The sequence below is a fragment of the Oreochromis niloticus genome, linkage group LG18 (genome assembly GCF_001858045.2).
Source record: "Oreochromis niloticus isolate F11D_XX linkage group LG18, O_niloticus_UMD_NMBU, whole genome shotgun sequence".
Taxonomy (NCBI): domain Eukaryota; kingdom Metazoa; phylum Chordata; class Actinopteri; order Cichliformes; family Cichlidae; genus Oreochromis; species Oreochromis niloticus.
The window spans coordinates 38121034-38141498 of NC_031982.2; the positions used below are offsets into that span (position 1 = coordinate 38121034).

The 20465-nt window shown below is 42.2% G+C and overlaps 1 protein-coding gene across 3 annotated transcripts; it reads left to right on the plus strand.

The window, feature by feature from the left end:
- Positions 1-1238: 1238 nt before the first annotated feature.
- LOC109195408 (zinc finger and SCAN domain-containing protein 31) lies at positions 1239-18861 on the plus strand. 3 transcript variants are annotated; one of them, XM_025900255.1, is made up of 3 exons: positions 1239-1701; positions 7522-7755; positions 18715-18861. In XM_025900255.1, the coding sequence occupies exons 1-3, from the start codon at positions 1530-1532 to the stop codon at positions 18843-18845; spliced, it is 537 nt and encodes a 178-aa protein (XP_025756040.1). In that variant the 5' UTR covers positions 1239-1529; the 3' UTR covers positions 18846-18861. The 3 variants fall into 3 exon arrangements, with proteins under 3 accessions (XP_025756040.1, XP_025756041.1, XP_019202973.1); XM_025900256.1 differs by lacking the exon at positions 18715-18861 and adding an exon at positions 11464-11522; XM_019347428.2 differs by lacking the exon at positions 18715-18861 and having other exon boundaries at positions 7522-8361.
- Positions 18862-20465: the final 1604 nt, after the last annotated feature.

Here is a 20465-nt window from a genome sequence, read left to right on the forward strand (position 1 = left end):
ACAGTGACTCTGATAAAACAGGAATTAGCAGAATCCATCTGATATGAAGCTGTGCTTTGAATACATCCCTCCTCTTTGAAGAGTAGTCAGATATCTTGTTCAGTTTTTGTACAGCCTCTTAATAATAATAATAATAATAAATGGATTGGATTATATAGAGCTTTCCAAGGCACCCAAAGCACTTTACAATGCCATTATTCATTCAGCTCACATTCATACACTGTGGAGGCAAGCTACGTTGTAGCCACAGCTGCCCTGGGGCAGAGTGACAGAGCGAGGCTGCCATATCGCGCATCGCCCCTCTGGCCAACACCAGTAGGTGTAGGGTAAAGCCAAGGACACAAAGACCAGGAGAGAAGGCCGGGGATCGAACCGGCGACCGTCCGGTTACAGGTGCTTCCAACCCCCCCCCACGGGTTGTGATACACCAGTGATTACACTTTGTATCACTGTGTTCTAGAGCACAGTAGTAGAGAGCTGTGTCTGCCAGGTTAGGCTGTTATGGTCAGAGTAGTTGATGTAACTGATGTTTGGTTTTATAACGTTTATCAGAATATATTCACTCGAGTATCCTTTGGCTCCTTTCCTGAGTATAAACTGTGGAGCCTGAAGGTCAGAATCATGTCTGTACCAGTGAAGGTAAATATGACTGTAACCCGTCTCATAGTACATGTGAGTTTGACAGATTCTCCTTCTGTTTCAGTGACTTCAGTTTGTTGAGGAGTGATTGAGTCTCAGCTGTTAGTCCTGGAAAAAGAAAGAAGAAAAGTAGTGAATGCAGTCTGTATATTTGCTTAATGCAGCAGCTTCAACTAAACTTTAATCCCTGTTCTTAAACTCACCTATAATGTGAGATAGAAGCAAAAAGAGGTGCAGCAACATGTCTTTGGAGTTATTAAGCCAGACAGACAGCACATGAACAATGTTCTTCCACTGCAGCACAATGACCAAGGTTCAGTGGGCGGGACCAATTACATTTTAACATCATAGTTTCAGTTTATCTCAGCCAATCAAATAGTTTTGTGCTTCCACAGCAGCTCTGTCTCTGATGTTTTCTGCTTCGTTTCTCTGTCTATTCAAATGATAATATTTGTGATTTTCTTGTTTTTCATGGATGTAAAACACAACAACATTGTTTTCAGCTAGAAACTGATTTGAAACAGAGAGAAATCTTCGACAGCGGAACAGTTAAAGGTAAATGCCCTCTGCCGGAACAACAACCGTGTGACACCAGAAAGGAAAAGCGCGTGTGTGAACAGAGCCGAGAGTGTGGGACCGAAAGAGTCAGCTCATCACTGTGGTGTTAGCGGCTTTGTACTGACTGCCCGAGCTCTCTGTAACACTTTACATTCATTAATAAGAGAGAGAGAGAGGGAGGTGCGTTAACAGTCCCGCTCTGTCGGAGCTTTATCACGTGACACCAGGCGGACGTAAACAAAAGAAAGGCGCTAATGCCGTTAGCTTTCCTCTTGTGTGCCTGAGCAGAGACTCTTCTGTTGTGTTGTTTTATGTGAGCTGTGGCAGTAACAATGCCTTCAGTTCAGTATCTGAGAGAGTTTATCAACGAGCGACTAACTGCTGCTGCTGAACAAATATTCTTGGAGTTTGAAAAAACGATCGTCCAGTACGAGGAAGAGATCGACCGTCAGCGCAGACTGCTGGATATCACCTGGAAACCCGAAATCAAGCTTCGGAGGATAGGTGAGTGTCCCTCTGAGGGAGGATCCTGATCACAGCTCTGCGGGATGTTTATGATTGTGAGGGTTAATAAAAACTCGACTGCATCTTTTGCATCCCTGCTGGTGTTACAGATTAACTGGTGACGATCATTGTTGGGTTCATTTAGAGAGAAAAGAAAAATATCCTCAAAGTAGATTTTCTTAAATGTATTAAGCAGTTGAAGGCTCAAGTTAAAAAAAATAATAAAATAAAACAACTGCTTCGCTTAGGAGGCCCAAACAAACAAAGAGCCCCACTCCCAGACAGTAAACGCTTTTTATTATGTGTGATAAACAGGACGCTATGGTCACTGGTCAAAGGTTGGAGGAAAGGCACCGTCCTCCTTATTAGAGCAGGGCGATATGACCAAAATATTTATCACGATATACATTTGAAAATTTGCGATAACGATATAACTGACAATATAATTGACACGAGACAAGATCATTTACAACTCCACAACTTTATTAGTGCAAAAATAAAGGCCGACATATCCTCAACATAACCATGTATAATATCCACACAACGTAAAAAGAGGTTATACACACACAATACGGTAATATTATGTTGAAGCACAGTAGTATCACTCCGCGAGGCTCCTGCCTACGGTAGCCGTAATGCTCCGACAATCCATCAAGCGGTGCGGCTTCGTAGTTTAGCAAAGTCGTACTGAAACATTTGACAGATTTTCGTGTACCACATAAAATCGTTTCGAGGTCAGTACACAACCAGAATTCATACATAAGGCACATGGGATTATAAGGGGCGCTGTCGACTTTCAGAAAAATCAAAGCATTGATTTTAAATGTGCCATATTTTCCAAAACACATGGTAATAACGACGGCCCGCTAGCATGCGCTACCAAAAATAGTGCTTTGTTGTGTATCTGACGGACGAAAGCTAAACCAGTTCCACACCACTGAAGTTGCAGCATTTTTACAAACCAGTTCTGGTTCATCCGTTTCATTCAACGATCCACTTTCGCTCTTCTCATTCTGCTTTGCCGCCATGCTTTTTCCACCATGCGCATATGAAAACAAAGGCACTGCGCACGCGCGTTTTACCCAGATTCTTTTGCGATATTTCATTTTCTTATCGTTGCCTAACATTATACTGGTATTACTGTGAATGGTATGATATGACCCAGCCCTACTCCTTATTTGGCTGAAATCCAGCACTTCAGCTCACATTTCTTCTTCTGCAGCTTTCTGAGCATCTCCTTACGTGGAGACGCCACTTCACCCCTCTGCCAGTGATTAACTGGTGTCATGAATAAACTGGTGACAGTCAAACAGATGTGTGGTAGATTTGCTTTTCAGGAGCCGCTACTGACAAACCAGCAAATAAACACTGAATATCTCACCTGAGACATTTGAGATTAATTTGTGTCTTTTCTCTGGAAATGAATTCAATTTGAAAATTATTTGAAATGGTGGTTTAGTGAGTTTGTGGTCACCTGGGACAATCATGTACTGTTTGTCAGAAACACTTGGGGCCAAAATAGATAACTGATCGTCACAGCTAGTGAGAGTTGGTAGTTAGATACAGTCTGTATAGGTTTGGTTAATTTAACAAACATTTGTGGGGGGGACAGGAGTTACAGTAGTTAGACAATGATCGATAAGCAACAGAGCCAGTGTGACTGAGTCGATCTCCTGAAAGTGAGTGGGTTTAAGAAAGTGAGTGGCTCAGGTGTGCCAGTTGGTGTGTCATGTGTGTTTTTTGAGTTTTGAGGTGAGTTGGCTTTAAAACATCAACTTTCTAAGTTGAGAATATTCATAATTTAATTTCCAAAAATTGCATATGATGGTTATATTGTAGCTGGATCGGCTGAAGTATCACATAGTAGCTGCAGCAGTCTCAAATGGAGTCCTGTCCAGTGCCATAGCATACAGCCAGATTAACCTGTAACACATCTGCGCCTGGATCTATCACCATGCTGAGTAAGGACTGAGTGGCTGCACTTACACCTGGAGCATTCAAAACAACCCACAAACATCATGTTGAAAGATGCGGTGCCAGCAATGGACTGACTAAAACAGGCCGTTAGCAAAGACAACAAGAATCATTTTTTCGGTTTATTTAAAATGCAAAACATCTGCACTCACTGCACAAGGAAAGTGTGACGCCTGCACTTACAGCCACACAGTGGTAATAGCCACCATATTAGTGTAGAGGCTCATACATAACATTGCATTCACATTTGTGTTTCTTTAAATATAGGAATTAATTTACAGGACAATAAATAACTGGTTTTGGTTTAGAATTAATTCACATACCCACATAACACTGCATTCTAAAATAAGTGCACACATTTTAGTTTACACTGTTATGCATGATTTGTTCTTTGTTTTCTGAGTTACGTTAGTTGCAGCTGCTCCAGTTGATTGAGGAGCCAAGAGGTGGAAAAGGGGCGGAGCGAGCCTTGATGGAAAGCTGCAAATTGGCTCATTCCTCGGGACCATGGGGGGGAATTGGAGTTCTTTATGTTAGTTTCAGTTAGGTTTTGTGTGTTTTACCCCTTTTTGTGAGCTGATCAGACACTATTTAAGTTTCCCCTTTGTCTCGTTAAGTTAGGTCAGTTTGAGTTATCAGTAGGGGTGCAACGGATCACGGTTTATCCGAAATCCGAACCGATCCCACTCCACGGTTCGGTACGCACGTGATCCGAAGATTCGAAAAAGAAAAAAAAGTATGTGTATGGTGCGCGTCGTCAGTCTGTCAAGCGGTAGCGCTAGCGGTCCAAGTAGCGGAGCAGAGGAGTTTGCGGCATTTAAGCAGCCCTTTGCTGCCCAGTCCGACCGGGCTAAAGCTAAAAGCTAATGGGGTGTTTAGCTGCAGACGGGAGGCCGTCGTCTGTTGTGCAAAACAAGGTTTAAACTGTGATGAACGTGCTTGACCCACGCTATGATATCTCGTTGCGCGTCCACTTCAGTGACAAGATCCTTCCAAGCATGTATGAGCAGGAGAAGTTTAAAGTTATGGCTGAACTGTCCCAGGCATCTTCTGTTGCTCCAACTACAAATGGGTGGAGCTCCAGGGCAACGGAAAGCCACGTGACCGTGACCGCCCGTTATATCACAGCGGAGAGGTAGATACAAAGCCCTGCACTGCCCTATAGATTACATTAGATTAGATGAAACTTTATTTATTTCTCGGGTGGGTTCCTCCGGGAAATTCAGTTTCCAGTAGCACAGCACCCACAGAAGTTGCAGAATGTGAGCAGAAATATACAATGTTTACACATATATAAATACAGAGTATACAAAAGGGATAAATAGAATAAATAGGAATAAGGATACAAGGGAACGGCACATTTCAAGTATTGTGAGTCTATTACACCGTTGGATATTAACAAAAACTATTGCACAGTGAAAAGGCACTACAGCTTACTTGTTCCCCCCTCCTCTGTCCCCGTTTCCCCTCCAGCGAGGAGTTAAACAGTTTGATGGCGTGTGGGACAAAGGACTTGAGTTTGGGAGAAGCAACCTGTCACTGAACAGACTCCTCTGGTTGTTTATGGCCATGTGCAGATGATGCAGAGGCTGCCCAGCATGGTCCATAATGTCCATATTGCACCTTAATTTGTTTTTATATAAGTGCGTGGAATGAGTCTTCAGTTGAATGTTTTTTAATAGGCAAAAAATACTTAAATAAGTAAACGGCGAGTAGAATTTTTGTCTTTTTTTTTCTATTTTTGCTGATCCGAAAATTGATCCGATCCGTGACTTTAAAACCGTGATCTGATCCGAACCGTGAGATTTTTGATCCGTTGCACCCCTAGTTATCAGTATGGTTTGCTAACTTTGAGTAGAGTTCTGTTATTTTGACCTCTTTTATGGGCCCAAGATTTTCATTCTTTTTGCATGATTTAACCAATTATGTTTTTGGGTTAAATAAAAAATCCTTTTTTTGGACTTTAACCTGTGCCTAAGTATCCTTCGCTGCTCGGTCTGTCACAGAAAGTCAACGCACACTGTGCACTACCACCATCTGCAGTAGGTTCATTCAATCTAGAAAGAGAGAAATTGTATGTTGTCACGGTCACACGGTCTAAAGTCAGGTTGTTGAATGAAGAAACTGCGCTTAGCAGGTTTAGGAGGCTGCCATGTGTAAATGTGCAGTTACTGCAGATTTGTGTGCACAAGTCTTATCTGTGTGTACCGTGATATGGCCCAGCCCTAAGACAAAGCACTGTGCCCAGTCTGAGGCTGGTAGTCAGTGTTTGTTCAAGTACAATACACCGTGACCATTATAGCTAGCATACAAAGACACCATAGGATGTAGCGCTCTGCTGTTTGGGATGTTTGTCACAGACTCCTCCAGCTGCTGCGTCACCCACAAATGTTTGTTAAAATAATCAAGCTTGTGTTGTAGGCAGTGTTGAGGAGTAACGGAATACATGTACCTGCGTTACATATTTAAAATACCAAATATGAGTAACTGTATTCCGTTACAGTTACCGTTTTAAAAGGTGGTATTCAGAATACAGTTACTTTGTCGAAAGAAATGGATTACACGACGGCTTAGAGCGTTTTATTGTCAGTGTGCAGTTTCTTACACAGCGAAATTGGGTAGCTGGACCACAAAGGTGCAAAAGTAAGAAGAGTAAACGATATACAAGGAGGGAAAAAAATGAAAAATGAAAATAAAAAGCAATATATATGTATACATATATGTGAGTGAAGCATTTAATTTAGTTTAAAGGTTTATGTGCAAGACGCAAGAACAGAAAACACTGAAAGCTACAAATGTGTTGTGCATGAAACTGGAATTAAAACGTGGTGATGGAGCCAGAGCCGGATGTTTGTCAGAAGGTAATCTGGCTGTGCACTATCGCACTTGGCCACAGGTGGCGCTAGTTGACTTGCCTACATTTGAGTGCACACAAAGTAAACTGCACGCTTCAGTTGTGTGGCGAAGACGCTGAAATCGAAGTAATAAAACGTACGAGGGGAATGATAACGAAGACAAGATTCTCCAGTAACTCAGTTTGCTGTTTCAGAAAGCTGCTGATCTCAGACCTGCACAACTTCAGCTGCATGAAGAGCACATGAGATTTTCTCTGACAGCATTAAATTAAACCTGATTAAGGTCAAAGGTCATCACTTGTATGTTAAATTAAAAACTTCAATCTAGAATTTTTTCACACTGTGTTTTGCCAATGTTGTATCATTCATACAAGAGTAACCAGAGAGGATGTATATTTAACCCTCTGGGTCCACGGCATAATTGGCCATTTTAACCACTTTTGAGTAAATTGGTTTGGCTGAGATTAAAGTTATTAGATTAGATTAGATAAAATAAAACTTTATTAATCCCCCGGGTGGTTTTCACACAGCTGAATAAATGCCAAACAGAAAACTGATTAAACAGAAGTGTCAGATGGTTGAGAATTTACACCAGTGTCCTGTTATATTTTAGATAGCAAGGAGCAGACGGCTGAGTTTATTAAACTCCACCGACACAGCGGTGATGCAAATCTGAAGGCTAGACCGTCCAATTTCACAGCAGTTTACTTCCGGCCTACCCGATCTTCCGAGGACCCGACCCACGTAGACCACAAAGGCCGGGTCCTCAGGAGGATGCAGCCCATGTCCAATGACTTGGAACCACCTTATCTGCAATACTTCAACAGTTGTAAATGCACTAATAAAATCAGCCATTACTTATATCCAACCCTGGGTTGCTGCTTTACTCACAACCTCTTCACATTCTGTGAAGCAAAGCTGTTTTTTAAAAATGATTTTCACGGTTTATCATCATTACTTTTCTTTTCCTCTTGTCTTTTTGTCCCTCCAGAACTCCCACAGCAGCCTGTCTGTAAGGACGAGGTGGTTCTCCCTGAGCAGCAGCTCTGGAACCAGGAGAGGAACTCTCTGCACCAGGAGGAACCAGAACTTCCACATATTAAAGAAGAACATGAGGAACACTTCACCAGTCAGGAGGGTGAGCAGGTTGGACTCAAGGAGGAGACTGATACCTTTATGGTGACTGCTGCTGAGGAAAGAGACCACCATGACCCAGAAGCAAAAAGTAACCAGCTCCCTTCTCAAACCTGTCCTATAGATGAGAGCCAAAATCACAGAGGAAGCAGGAATTTAGACTCAGGGACAAATAGTAACTTAGAAAGTCAGAGTAATTGTGACACAGGTAAAGAGTCTTTATCATGTAATCTTTGTGGAAAATCCTTTAAGAATAAGTACAAAATGAGTCAACATCACAGAATCCACACAGGTGAGAAGCCATATTCTTGTGAAACGTGTGGGAAAAAGTTTAGTCTGTCATCAAAGCTTAAAAGCCATAAGACTATCCATACAGGTGAGAAACCGTATTCTTGTAAAATATGTGGCAAAAGTTTCACACGAAGCGATAGTGTGACCATACACATGAGAATGCACACAGGTGAGAGACCATACCATTGTAAATCATGCGGGAAAATGTTCACATCTAGCAGTCATTTATCGGCACACAGAAGATCGCACACAGGTGAGAGACCGTATCATTGTAAAACATGCGGGAAAATGTTCACATCTAGCAGTCATGTATGGCGCCACATGAAAACGCACACGGGTGAGAAGTCGTAGTCTTGAAACATTTAGAGAACAATGTCTGAGAAGCCAAGCGTGAAAGAAGATCTAAGAATTTATACAGGTTCACAGGAGAACTTTCAGAGTTTAAATACCTTTAGGCTGTGTTCCGAAATCATTATTTATTGTTTTTGCTGTGCATTAGAGGATAGCTGATGGCTGTTGCTGATTTGGATTTAGTGTCTTTTGATGTAAAACTGGATTTGAGCTATTTGTTTTTTAATAAACAGAAAAAATTGAAGATTTTTGTTACATTGGTAGCTGTTTAGTTTATTTGGTTCATATAACTTTTGGTTATTCCTTTCATTAAGACTGACATAAGTTTTTGTTTTTGCTTTTTTTATTTTTTAACTTTTGAGTTTTCTAAGAATGTAGACGTGTTGTGCTGATGGGATCAGGTTGGGTAGGCAGGTCCACCATGGGGGAGGGTCTTTGTTTTGTTGTGTTTTATGTACACAGCAGTAACTAATGGATGAATACTTTGACAGTAGTAAAGTAGAAAGTTTTGAGGGGATGATTGTGTTGCTTGGACTCCAGCCTGCAGAAAACTGCTGTTCCTGTAGCTGCACAAGTGTGTCTCTGCTTGATTTGCCTCACAGTGTGAGGCAAAGATGTTTTTCCTGTGTAATGGGGACCTGCCAGAGCTCATCTTTGATCTTTCATTTCATAAAATGGACTAGGGATAAATGAAGATAACAGTTTACTTCAGTTGTACTTGTATCCTTTATATCCGTTGAATAGATTTTTATAGGTTATTGCTGTTAGCTTCTGCATACATTAAATTGAATCTGTGATTAAAGCCCACCTGTCATTACTTTATTTCATTCCTCAGACTCCTCCCACCTGAATGCTGTCATTACAAAGCCACTTGCGCTCGGTCCTTAACCCTTTAAAGCCGGTCGGAGCGGGCACACTTTTGCATAGCTATTTTTAAATCCCTGTAGAACTGCAACCACGTAAGCTAGCACAATAATTGTTTTTTGCATATGAAACCGGAGGAGTTGTACTTGCATCATATGCCATCAGCTTGTCCTAGGTCACGGTTTCCTTCCACACATAGCTTTGCAAAAACTGCATAAAAAGCACTTGCAGCAACAAAAACATAATCTTCCAGAAACACGCTTTGCTGATCCAATCAGCTGTTTAAAACGTTTCCTACGTTGGAATAGACGTCAGAGCGAACTATCGCATGTCTGCCATTACTTGCCCGAAACCGGAAGTGATGTCATTTTCGCGGAAAATGTAGTTGTTGGTTTTTTTTGTTGTTTTTTTTACCTTCGGGGCCTTATAAGCCTATACTGGTATTTCTAAAACTCATGTTGACTTTATGCTTTCCTGAATAGTTTCTGGGATGATTAGAACTCAAATTGCACTGCTGGAAATAGTTTATTTTGATGCACATGCTGTTTTGTTTTATTTTTTTGCAAATTTGGATTCCTGTAGTATATTAAAATTGGTGAATCTCAAAAACAAAACTATGAAGACACTCAAAATAAATTTCCTGTTGTTGGAAACTTTTTTGTGCAACTTTTTTTGTATTTACAGTTTTGAGGGATAAACCTCTTAAAATTCTCTAACTAGAAATATATGTAAAAAACAAAACAAAAACAATTTTCTATTTTTTTGTAGTTCATTGCACTTTTTGCAATTTATGTAGTTACTATGGACTTAATGCATACATATTATTAAAACTTGTGCTATAACGGTTGTATTGCTGTATAGCAACTTGAAATGCTCCCAAAATGGCACTACAGCATGTAAAAATATAAAGATAAGCTCTGGCGGACTTGGTTCTATGGTAGGTCTTAAAGGGTTAAGATGTTTCATGTTTAAAAATCTGGCACTTTGGCTCCATGAATATGGACTCTCAGAAGTGGAACTCGTGGAATGATGGATGGAAGTCTGTCAATAGAAAATTGTACTTAGTAGTCAGTATAAGCTTTTAATGATATAAGTTTGCATATGATAGAATACTGTATGTTGACCTTTTGATGACTTAGACTGTTGTCCACTACAAGACTGTTTTATAAATTCTTTCTCACAGTGATATTAGCTGAACAAGCAGGAAGAGGAGAGCTGGACACTCTTATCTGCTGTATCCCACAACACACACACATACACCTGAACCACTCTTCACTCCCTACGCACTAACATTCCTCTGCCTATGAATGGACGTATTCACTGTTGTATCACTTTTGCATATAAATAAAGACAAGTGCAGGAGCAGAGCGCGCATCGCAGGGCCCCCACTCTGGTGTGAGCGTTCTGTGATCGCCCTTGTATACAAGTAAATGCTGCAGCGTCTGTGTGTTTCTACCCTTAGACTCTTAGCTGAAGAAGTGTCTTTAGAATAAATCTCTTGACAAAGTCCCAAAAATATTTGGTTGTCGGATCTCTGATGCAGAGTTGGAGGTGTGTAGAAAACAGAATTTTACAAGTAGGAGGCTGACATTTGAGTTCCAGCTGCTCATATATATATATAATGACGTTCAGACCACATCAACTGTTTAATCAACCATTTTATTATAGTGAATTAAAAGAAATGTGGAACAGCTGACATTCATGTGGTGAGTGTGTGGCTGTCTGTATGTAGCTAAGGTCTGAAAAAGAATGAAAATTAAACCAATGCCAGAGAAACCACATCCCTACCTGCTGGAGAAAAGACTGAACATTTGTTACCAAGTCTTTTTGAACAATACCCCAATGGTAACAGGTGTGCCTCCTCTCATCACCTGCCTCACAACCTATCTAATCCTACACAAACCCAGAAAGGGCAAAGACCTGAGTGGGCGGGGTTATCTGGGAAGCAGTGAAGATTTTTATGTAAAAGACATATAGTAATCTGTAAAACAGTCAAAATCACATCGATGTTTTCACAGGTATTAAAGTTTGAATGTTAAAGAAAAAAAAAACTTTTTTTTTCATCTGTCACTTTGGGTTAGGGCTGTTATGGTCAGAGTAGTTGATGTAGGAGATGTTTGGGTTTTATATCGATTATCAGGGATATATTGAGCTGTCTACTATTTCCCTCCTTTCCATAGTATAAACTGAGGAGCCTGAAGGTCAGAATTATGTCTGTACCAGTGAAGTAGAGGATGTGTATCACTTGTCTCATAGCTACATGTGAGTGTGACAGATTTTCCTTCTGTTTCAGTGACTTCAGTTTGTTGAGGAGTGATTGAGTCTCCAGCTGTGAGTCCTGGAAAAAGAAAGAAGAAAAGTAGTGAAATGCAGTCTGTATATCTGCTTAATGCAGCAGCTTCAACTAAACTTTAATCCCTGTTCTTAAACTCACCTATAATGTGAGATAGAAGCAAAAAGAGGTGCAGCAACATGTCTTTGGAGTTATTAAAGCCAGACAGACAGCACATGAACAATGTTCTTCCACTGCAGCACAATGACCAACAAATAATGTCATTGAATGAGCTCAACTTCAGTGGGCGGGGTCAGGTACCTCGTGACATCGTAGTTTCAGTTCATCTCAGCCAATCAAATAGTTTTGTGCTTCCACAGCAGCTCTGTCTCTGTCTCTGATCTTTACTGCTTCATTTCTCTGTTGTCTTTGTCATCAGTCCAATGACACAAGAATCAGAGGTTTAACAGTGTGTGGCTCCCTCTAGTGGATGTTGTGGAGTATTCTGTTGTCTTTGCTCCAAAGGTTTTTGTACAGAGTTTTGGTGTTTCCTGTCACTGTGGGCCTCACAGCACAGTAGTACACAGCAGAGTCTGTCACTGCAGCAGAGGAGATCTGAAGAGTCATTTGTCTGTTATTATCAACTGCTTTTACAGTTAATCCTGTGACTGGATTTAATATTTTCTCTCCTGTTCCTGAGTGAGAGATCAGGAACTCTGGTGGTTTTCCAGGATATTGTCGATACCAGAAGAAATAATCATCATAAACTGCAGCTTTGGAGTATCTATAGGACAGAGTAACAGTGCTGCCTTCTACACTGAACACTTCTTTGTTGGTTGGAGTGAGATCTTCACAGCTGACACCTAAAGGAACAGAAACATATTTGATACTTTTATAAATCATCACAGTTCAAATGTATTTCTTTAAACACACAGACTGTAACGTACCTGTTAGAATGGTGAGAATCAGTAAAGAAAGTGCATAATAGTCCAAAGACAACATGTTGAATGAAGGTAAAGTTTATGGTTTGTGTGCTGAACTCTGTTGAATGTGGAGGTTTCTCTCTCTTCTAGTTCAGTAACAGCTCAGCTCCTCCCTGAATCTCTCCTCCTCCTCTCTGATCTGGGTTTGAACTTCTCTCACTTCCTCCTCTTTACACACTAGTAGCAGCATTTTCACTTTCAGGTGGGAGCTCATATTTCATCAGGCTCCAGCTTCCCTGCATCACTGAATTGGGATAATCTGAAAATGGATGGATGATTAAGTTTTCAGTGTTAAGTGGCTGAAATGAAAAGAATAATTCAAAGTCTAAACAAAAATACACTGCTCAGAAAAATAAAGGGAACACAAAAATAAGGCATTCTAGATCTAAATGGATGAAATATTCTTATTAAATACTTTGTTCTTTACGTAGTTGAATGTGCTGACAACAAAATTTAAAAAGAAATATCACTGGAAATCAAATTCAGCAACCCACGTAGGTCTGAATTTGGAGTCACACTCAAAATCAAAGTGGAAAAACACACTACAGTAATGTCCTTAAAACAAGTCAAAATGAGGCTCAGTGGTGTGTGTGGCCTCCACGTGTCTGTATGACCTCCCTACATACCAGCGCGTGGCCTGGGCATGCTCCTGATGAGGTGGAGGATGGATCACCCCCCAGACCTGGACTAAAACATCTGCCAACTCCTGGACAGTCTTTGGTGGATGGAGTGAGACATGATGTCCCAGATGTGCTCAACTGGATTCAGGTCTGGGGACTGGGCGGGTCAGTCAATAGCATCAATGCCTTCATCTCGCAGGAACTTGCTGTGGCAGATCCTTTTCGGATGTATCAGTCATATATTTTAATCATATCATATTAGTAATAATAATATCACTGTCTTACTTTAGTATAGCAAGATCACTCCTGCCTTTTAGTTGTCTGCCTGTGCACTACAAATGGGCCTTATGCTCTATGACACCTACACACTGGGAGACTTCTGCTTATCAGGGATGTAAAACCTTGGGTGACGTTGAAGCAGAAAACAACATCATAATTCTCTCTGTGAGGGAGGAGGTTTTAAGGATGGAGCTGATGGTACAGCCCCCCATGAGATGAGCTAACATGTAAGACTTATGGAATGTCTTTGTCTGTCTCTGTATATAACATGTAAGGGTGACGGACAAATTTTGGAGATGATCCTAGTGTTGGGATGTTTCTCTCCACATTGCAATGTGTTTATTAAACCCACTTCAAATCACGCTCACTGGGTGTTTTGCAAGTTCTTGTTAAAATTTCCACAACAAACTGCTGACACACTCCAGCCACATGAGGTCTAGCATTGTCTTGCTTTAGAAGGAACCCAGGGCCAACCGCACCAGGACATGGTCTCACAAGGGGTCTGAGGATCTCATCTCGGTACCTAATGGTAGTCAGGCTACCTCTGGCGAGCACATGGAGGGCTGTGCGGCCCCCCAAAGAAATGCCCCCTCTACACCATTGCTGACCCACTGCCAAACCGGTCATGCTGGAGGATGTTGCAGGCAGCAGAACGTTCTCCACAGCGTGTCCAGACGCTGTCACGACTGTCACATGTGCTTGGTTTGAACCTGCTTTCACCTGTGAAGATCACAGGGTGCCAATGGCGAAGTTGCCAATTTTGGTATTCTCTGGCAAATGCCAAACGTCCTTCACAGTGTTGGGCTGTAAGCACAACCCCCACTTCTGACTGTTTAAGCAGACATATGCACATTTGTGGCCTGCTTTAGGTCCTTTTGCAGGGCTCCTCCTGTTCCTCCTTGCATAAAAGTGGAGGTAGTGCTCCTGCTGCTGGGTTGTTGCCCTCCTATTGCCTCCTCCATGTCTCTTGATGTACTGGCCCGTCTCGTGATAGTGCCTCTGGACATTATGCTGACAGACGCCAGCAAACCTTCTTGCCACAGCTCGCACTGATATGTCATCCTGGATGAGCTGCACTACCTGAGCCACTTGTGTGGGTTCTAGACTCCGCCTCATGCCAGCACTAGAGTGAAATCACTGCCTGCAGTCAAAAGTCACTAAAACACCAGCCAGAAAGCATAGCTGCTGAGAGGTGGTCTGTGGCCACCACCTGCAGAATAATTCTAAAGTTAGAAATATCCTGTCTCAGAGTGATGCTGAAAAACTAGTTCATGCATTTATTACTTCCAGGCTGGACTACTGTAATTCACTATTATCAGGATGTCCTAAAAACTCGCTGAAAAGTCTTCAGCTAATCCAAAATGCTGCAGCAAGAGTCCTGACAGGGACTAGAAAGAGAGAGCAGATTTCTCCTGTTTTGGCTTCCCTTCATTGGCTTCCTGTTAAATCCAGAATTCAAAATCCTGCTCCTCACATACAAGGTCTTAAATAATCAGGCCCCATCTTATCTTAATGACCTTGTAGTACCATATCACCCTATTAGAGCACTTCGCTCTCGCTCTGCAGGCCTACTTGTTGTTCCTAGAGTATTTAAAAGTAGAATGGGAGGAAGAGCCTTCAGTTTTCAGGCCCGTCTTCTGTGGAACCAGCTTCCAGTTTGGATTCAGGAGACAGACACTATCTCTACTTTCAAGATTAGGCTTCAAACTTTCCTTTTTGCTAAAGCATATAGTTAGGGCTGGACCAGGTGACCCTGAATCCTCCCTTAGTTATGCTGCAATAGACGTAGGCTGCCGGGGATTCCCATGATGCATTGAGTTTTTCCTTTCCAGCCACTCACTATGTGTTAATAGACCTCTCTGCATCGAATCATATCTGTTATTAATTTCTGTCTCTCTTCCACAGCATGTCTTTATCCTGTTTTCCTTCTTCACCCCAACCGGTCGCAGCAGATGGCCCCGCCCCTCCCTGAGCCTGGTTCTGCCGGAGGTTTCTTCCTGTTAAAAGGGAGTTTTTCCTTCCCACAGTCGCCAAAGTGCTTGCTCATAGGGGGTCATATGATATGATTGTTGGGGTTTTCTCTGTATTTATTATTGTGCGATCTATTGTACAATATAAAGCGCCTTGAGGCGACTTTTGTTGTGATTTGGCGCTATATAAATAAAATTGAATTGAATTGAATTGAATAGAGCAGCACGAAGTTGGACACGAGGGGTTTTACTGTTGAACACCACAATCTCAGTCTTCTTATCATTTAAAACAAGGGAATTACTCAGGAACCGTTCTTTGACCTCCCGCATGCATTCTTGAAAGTAGTGCAGGGACACAGCAAGGTCGTCAGCAAGTTCAAAATAGATCTGTATGTCGTCGGCGTAACAGTGAAAGGCGATATTGTATTTTTCAAAGATTGCACCTAGAGGGAGCAAATACAATGAGAAAAGAATAGGGCCAAAAACTGATCCTTGAGGTACACCGCAACAGACCGGTGCAGAGGAAGTGGAGAAGGTGCCCAAGTTAACCAAGAAGGATCTGTCAGCGAGGTATGATTTAAACCAGTCAAGGGCAGTGCCTCTAATACCCACAGTGTGCTCAAGTCTTAATAATAAGATGTTATGGTCCACCATATCAAAAGCCGAAGAGAGGTCCAGTAAAACTAGGACCATAGAGCGTCCAGTATCAGTGATTACAAGAATATCATTACGAACTCTAACCAACGCTGTTTCAGTGCTATGCAGATTGAAATTCCTCAGCAACATTGTTCGTCTCCAAGTACGCCTGGAGCTGGGAGAGAACTAGTCTCTCCAGGATCTTGGACGAGAACGAGAGCTTAGAGATCGGTTTGTAGTTCAAAAGGTCATAACAGTCAGTTTCTTTTTTTAAGAATTGGGTGGACTACAGCATGCTTAAAAGCCAAAGGGACACAGCCTGAGAGCAAGGAGAAATTCATTAGAGACAAGATACTAGGTCCAATTACATCAAAACATTCCTTAGCTATGCGAGATGGAAGACTGTCAAGCACAGTATTGGTCTTATTCATTTCATCAACTAGCACTTAAGAGTCAAAAGTGACACAGGCTCAAACTGATGGAAAGTTGAAATGCAATCAGAAATGGGGAGAGGACATGAAACACGTTTCAGTCACAGTAACAGAATCAGAGGTTTAACAGTGTGTGGCTCCCTCTAGTGGATGTTGTGGAGTATTCTGTTGTCTTTGCTCCAAAGGTTTTTGTACAGAGTTTTGGTGTTTCCTGTCACTGTGGGCCTCACAGCACAGTAGTACACAGCAGAGTCTGTCACTGCAGCAGAGGAGATCTCCAGATGAAACTCCTTTTTTTCTCTCTCATGTATAAACTTCAGCTTTTCTGTTTGCGCTGAATGTTCTGCCATGAGAAGCTGTGGACGTGAACCGGACTTCTGATGGTACCAGAAAAGTGCCTGAACATAACCTGAATAGTTGCAGGAGAGAGTCACAGTGTCTCCTTCCAAACTCATCACTGCATCTTTAGATGGTGTCAGTAAATCCTCAGAGGATCCTGAAAACAACAAAGACATATTTCACCATCATGTTTCTGTATCTTTTAACTTAGTTTATAAAAAGTGAATCAATTCAAACAACATCCAAATCTTTTCATGTCTATCATCTCCTTTTACATCTCACTCCATCTTTTGATGACTCACCAGTCTGAAAGGAGACCATCATCATCCAAATGAAAAGCAGGAACATGATTTTCTCTTGGACTGAATGAACAATACAGAGAACACAGCAGCTCTTCAGCTCCTAAATGAAGCCTTTCATATTCACTGGTGTAGCTCCTCCTCCAAAGGCTGCTTCTTCTGGATAGGCTCGGCCCTGGTTTCTGTGGAGCCTGTAAATAAAGAGAGCTTTGAATATTTGAAATATTTAGCAGAATGTAGAATAATCTCACTCATGTATTAAACAGCAGAAGTACACATGTAAACCAGCCAGCATCAATACTGGATTTTAAGTAAGTCCATTACTGTTCTCAGATCAGCGGTGAATAGCCGTCTGACCAGTTTTCCTGTGCCTCACTGATGGACATTCATTCAAAGAGGAAAAAGGAAAACTTCCAAAGGCCTCTGTTGTGAAAAGATACAAACAAAAATTTATTCCACAGCTTGCAAATCTTCTTACAGAATTAATCAAGTTTAACTTATCCTCAACAACAAACATACTATGGTAGAAAACCCGTGTGGCTCTGTTCTCCTCTGCAGCAGCGTCTTGCCTACGCTATACTAACCTTTTTCTCTCTCCCCCCTCCCACACCGCATTCACTCATTTGCATAAATCCATAATGTCGGGTTTTTAACTATAAACGAAGCCTTTAAGGCAAATGTATTCATGGTTTTACTTAACCAAGCCAACACAGCAACACAATATTCTGAATTCAACTATAACCATGAATGTACTTATTAAAGTACTAATTACACAAAATAGGTTTAACAACAAATATAAATACTAAAATATATGAACTATATCAACTTGGCTCCTACAAGAGGAGACTGACTGATGATGGAAAGTATCAGTGATGTAAAGAAGAGAAAAGCAGCTGAACATGTAAGAAAGCAGGCAGGTGAGTGATTACAGATCTTCCTTATTGAACTTACACTTAATAATAATAATGGATTGCATTTATATAGCGCTTTACAATTCCACTATTCAATCACTCTCACATTCACTCACTGGTGAAGGCAAGCTACAGTTGTAGCCACAGATGCCCTGGGGCAGACTGACAGAAGCAAGGCTGCTATATCGCGCCATCGGCCCCTCTGGATAACACCAGTAGGCGGTAGGTGAAGTGTCTTGCCCAAGGACACAACGAGCAGGACAGAGAGAGCTGGGGGATGGAACTGGCGACTTTTCGGTTACAGAGGAGCTTCCCAACACCCTGAACCACGGTTGCCCCGTAGCTACATCTGTTATCAGTCCTGCCTACTAGCAAGTGCAGCAGGGCCGGTCTGACCAACACTTGTGAGACTGATAACTGCTAATGACGGTCATTGAATGGACTGATAACATCTGAAGCAGGAGCATGGTGCTGGGTGTTGGAGGGTCAGGTTTATGTTCTGGGACTTTGAATTCATGTTTATTATGAAGCTCTCTGGTTGGTTATGGTCCTTAAGTTTTTCTTGTTCCAGTTTTTACTTCATGGTTCAGGTTTGATTTACTTCTGTAACTGTTGGTCTTTATGATTGTGGGTTCATGTTTTCTCTGTTTATTTGATTGTTTCTGGTTTTGTGTCATTTCCAGCTGAGTGTTGTTCGTCTCCACAAACAGCTCTTTATGAACAGAACTCGTGCAGATTTCTCAGCATTTTTCTTTCCTGTTAGTTTGCAGCTTTGTGGGAGCTGACTTCTTTACTGTGTTACAGAGACACAGTCCCAGACACCACAGATCCGCTCCAGTTCGCCTACCGACCCAACAGATCCACTGAGGACGCCATCGCCCACGTCCTGCACACCACCCTCAGCCACGTGGACAAGAAACAGGGTAACTATGTGAGAATGCTGTTTGTTGATTACAGTTCAGCGTTTAACACAATAGTGCCCTGCAGACTGTTCACAAAGCTGAGGGATCGGGGACTCAACAGCTGTCTGTGTGCATGGGTGTTGGACTTCCTCACTGGCAGAACTCAGGTGGTGAGGGTGGGTGGGTGTGTCTCCGACAGCATCACCATCAACACAGGAGCACCACAGGGGTGTGTCCTCTCGCCACTGCTCTACTCCCTCTACACTTCTGACTGTGTGGCCACCCACGGCTCCAACACCATTGTGAAGTTTGCTGACGACACAGTGGTGTTGGGCGCCATCTCCAACAACGATGAGGCGGCTTACATGGATGAAGTGAAGAAACTGGCATCATGGTGCCAGGACAACCACCTCCAGCTGAACATCGGCAAGACCAAGGAGCTGGTGGTTGACTTCAGAAGGAGTCAGCACAGAGACTACAAGCCCATTATCACCAATGGAGCTCCAGTGGAGAGGGTGCAGTCCTTTAAGTATCTCGGTGTCCACATCTCCTCAGACCTGACATGGGCTGCCCACATTCAGGTCCAGACCAAGAAGGCTAGGCAGCGCCTGTATCACCTCCGACAACTGAGGAAGTTCAGGGTCTCTCCAAAGATCCTCAGGATCTTCTATACAGGCGCTGTGGAGAGCATCCTCACACAGAACATGACATCGTGGTTTGGGAACCGCTGTGTGAAGGACCAAAAAGCTCTCCAGAGAGTGATCCGTACAGCAGAACGCTGCTGCAGCATTGCTCTCCCCCCACTTCAGGACACCTACACCAGGAGATGCCGGACTAGAGCAACGCAGATACTGAAGGACCCGTCCCATCCTGGCAACAAACTGTTCCAACTTCTACAATCTGGTAGAAGGTTCCGCATCATCCGGGCAAGGACAGAGAGACTCAAGAAGAGCTTCTATCCTCAAGCCATCCGGGCCCTAAACCCCCCCCCCCCCCCACACACACACACACACCCGCCCTCTCACATCATCTATAATTGACTGAGATTCTCCTCCAGACACTCAATTCCTTTAAGTTTAAATATGTTTATATTGTCTATTCTGTAAAATAGTCAGATGTCTATTCATATTAATGTACAGAATTCACCTGCTTGCTGCTACTACTGCACATTCACCCAATGTATATACTATATATATATATATATATTTATAATGTTATCCCTCTACCCCCCCCCCCCCCCCCCCCCCCCCCCCCCCCCCTTTTTTTTTTGCACATGTCGAGGATCGTGTCAGGATACATTTCACTGTGTGTTATACTTGTATAACTATGCATGTGACAAATAAAGAACCTTGAACCTTGAACCTTTACTGTCCTGTAAGAGCTCAGCATTGGAAGGATTTTTTTATCTGCAGAAAATAACAATAAAAACCTTTTTAGTTGTTAATATGAGGATGTGTGTATAGCTCATGTGTGGCAGTCTACAGTTTAATATGAGATCAGTTTTTACCAACAGTTGGAATCAAATTACTGATGATTTTATAATGTCTGGATGTAATGTTGATGAAACTCATGACTAGAAACTCTAAAGGAGAGCATCATCATCATCTGATGTGATGAGTTCAAAGAGAATAAATGGAATAAACATGAGATGGT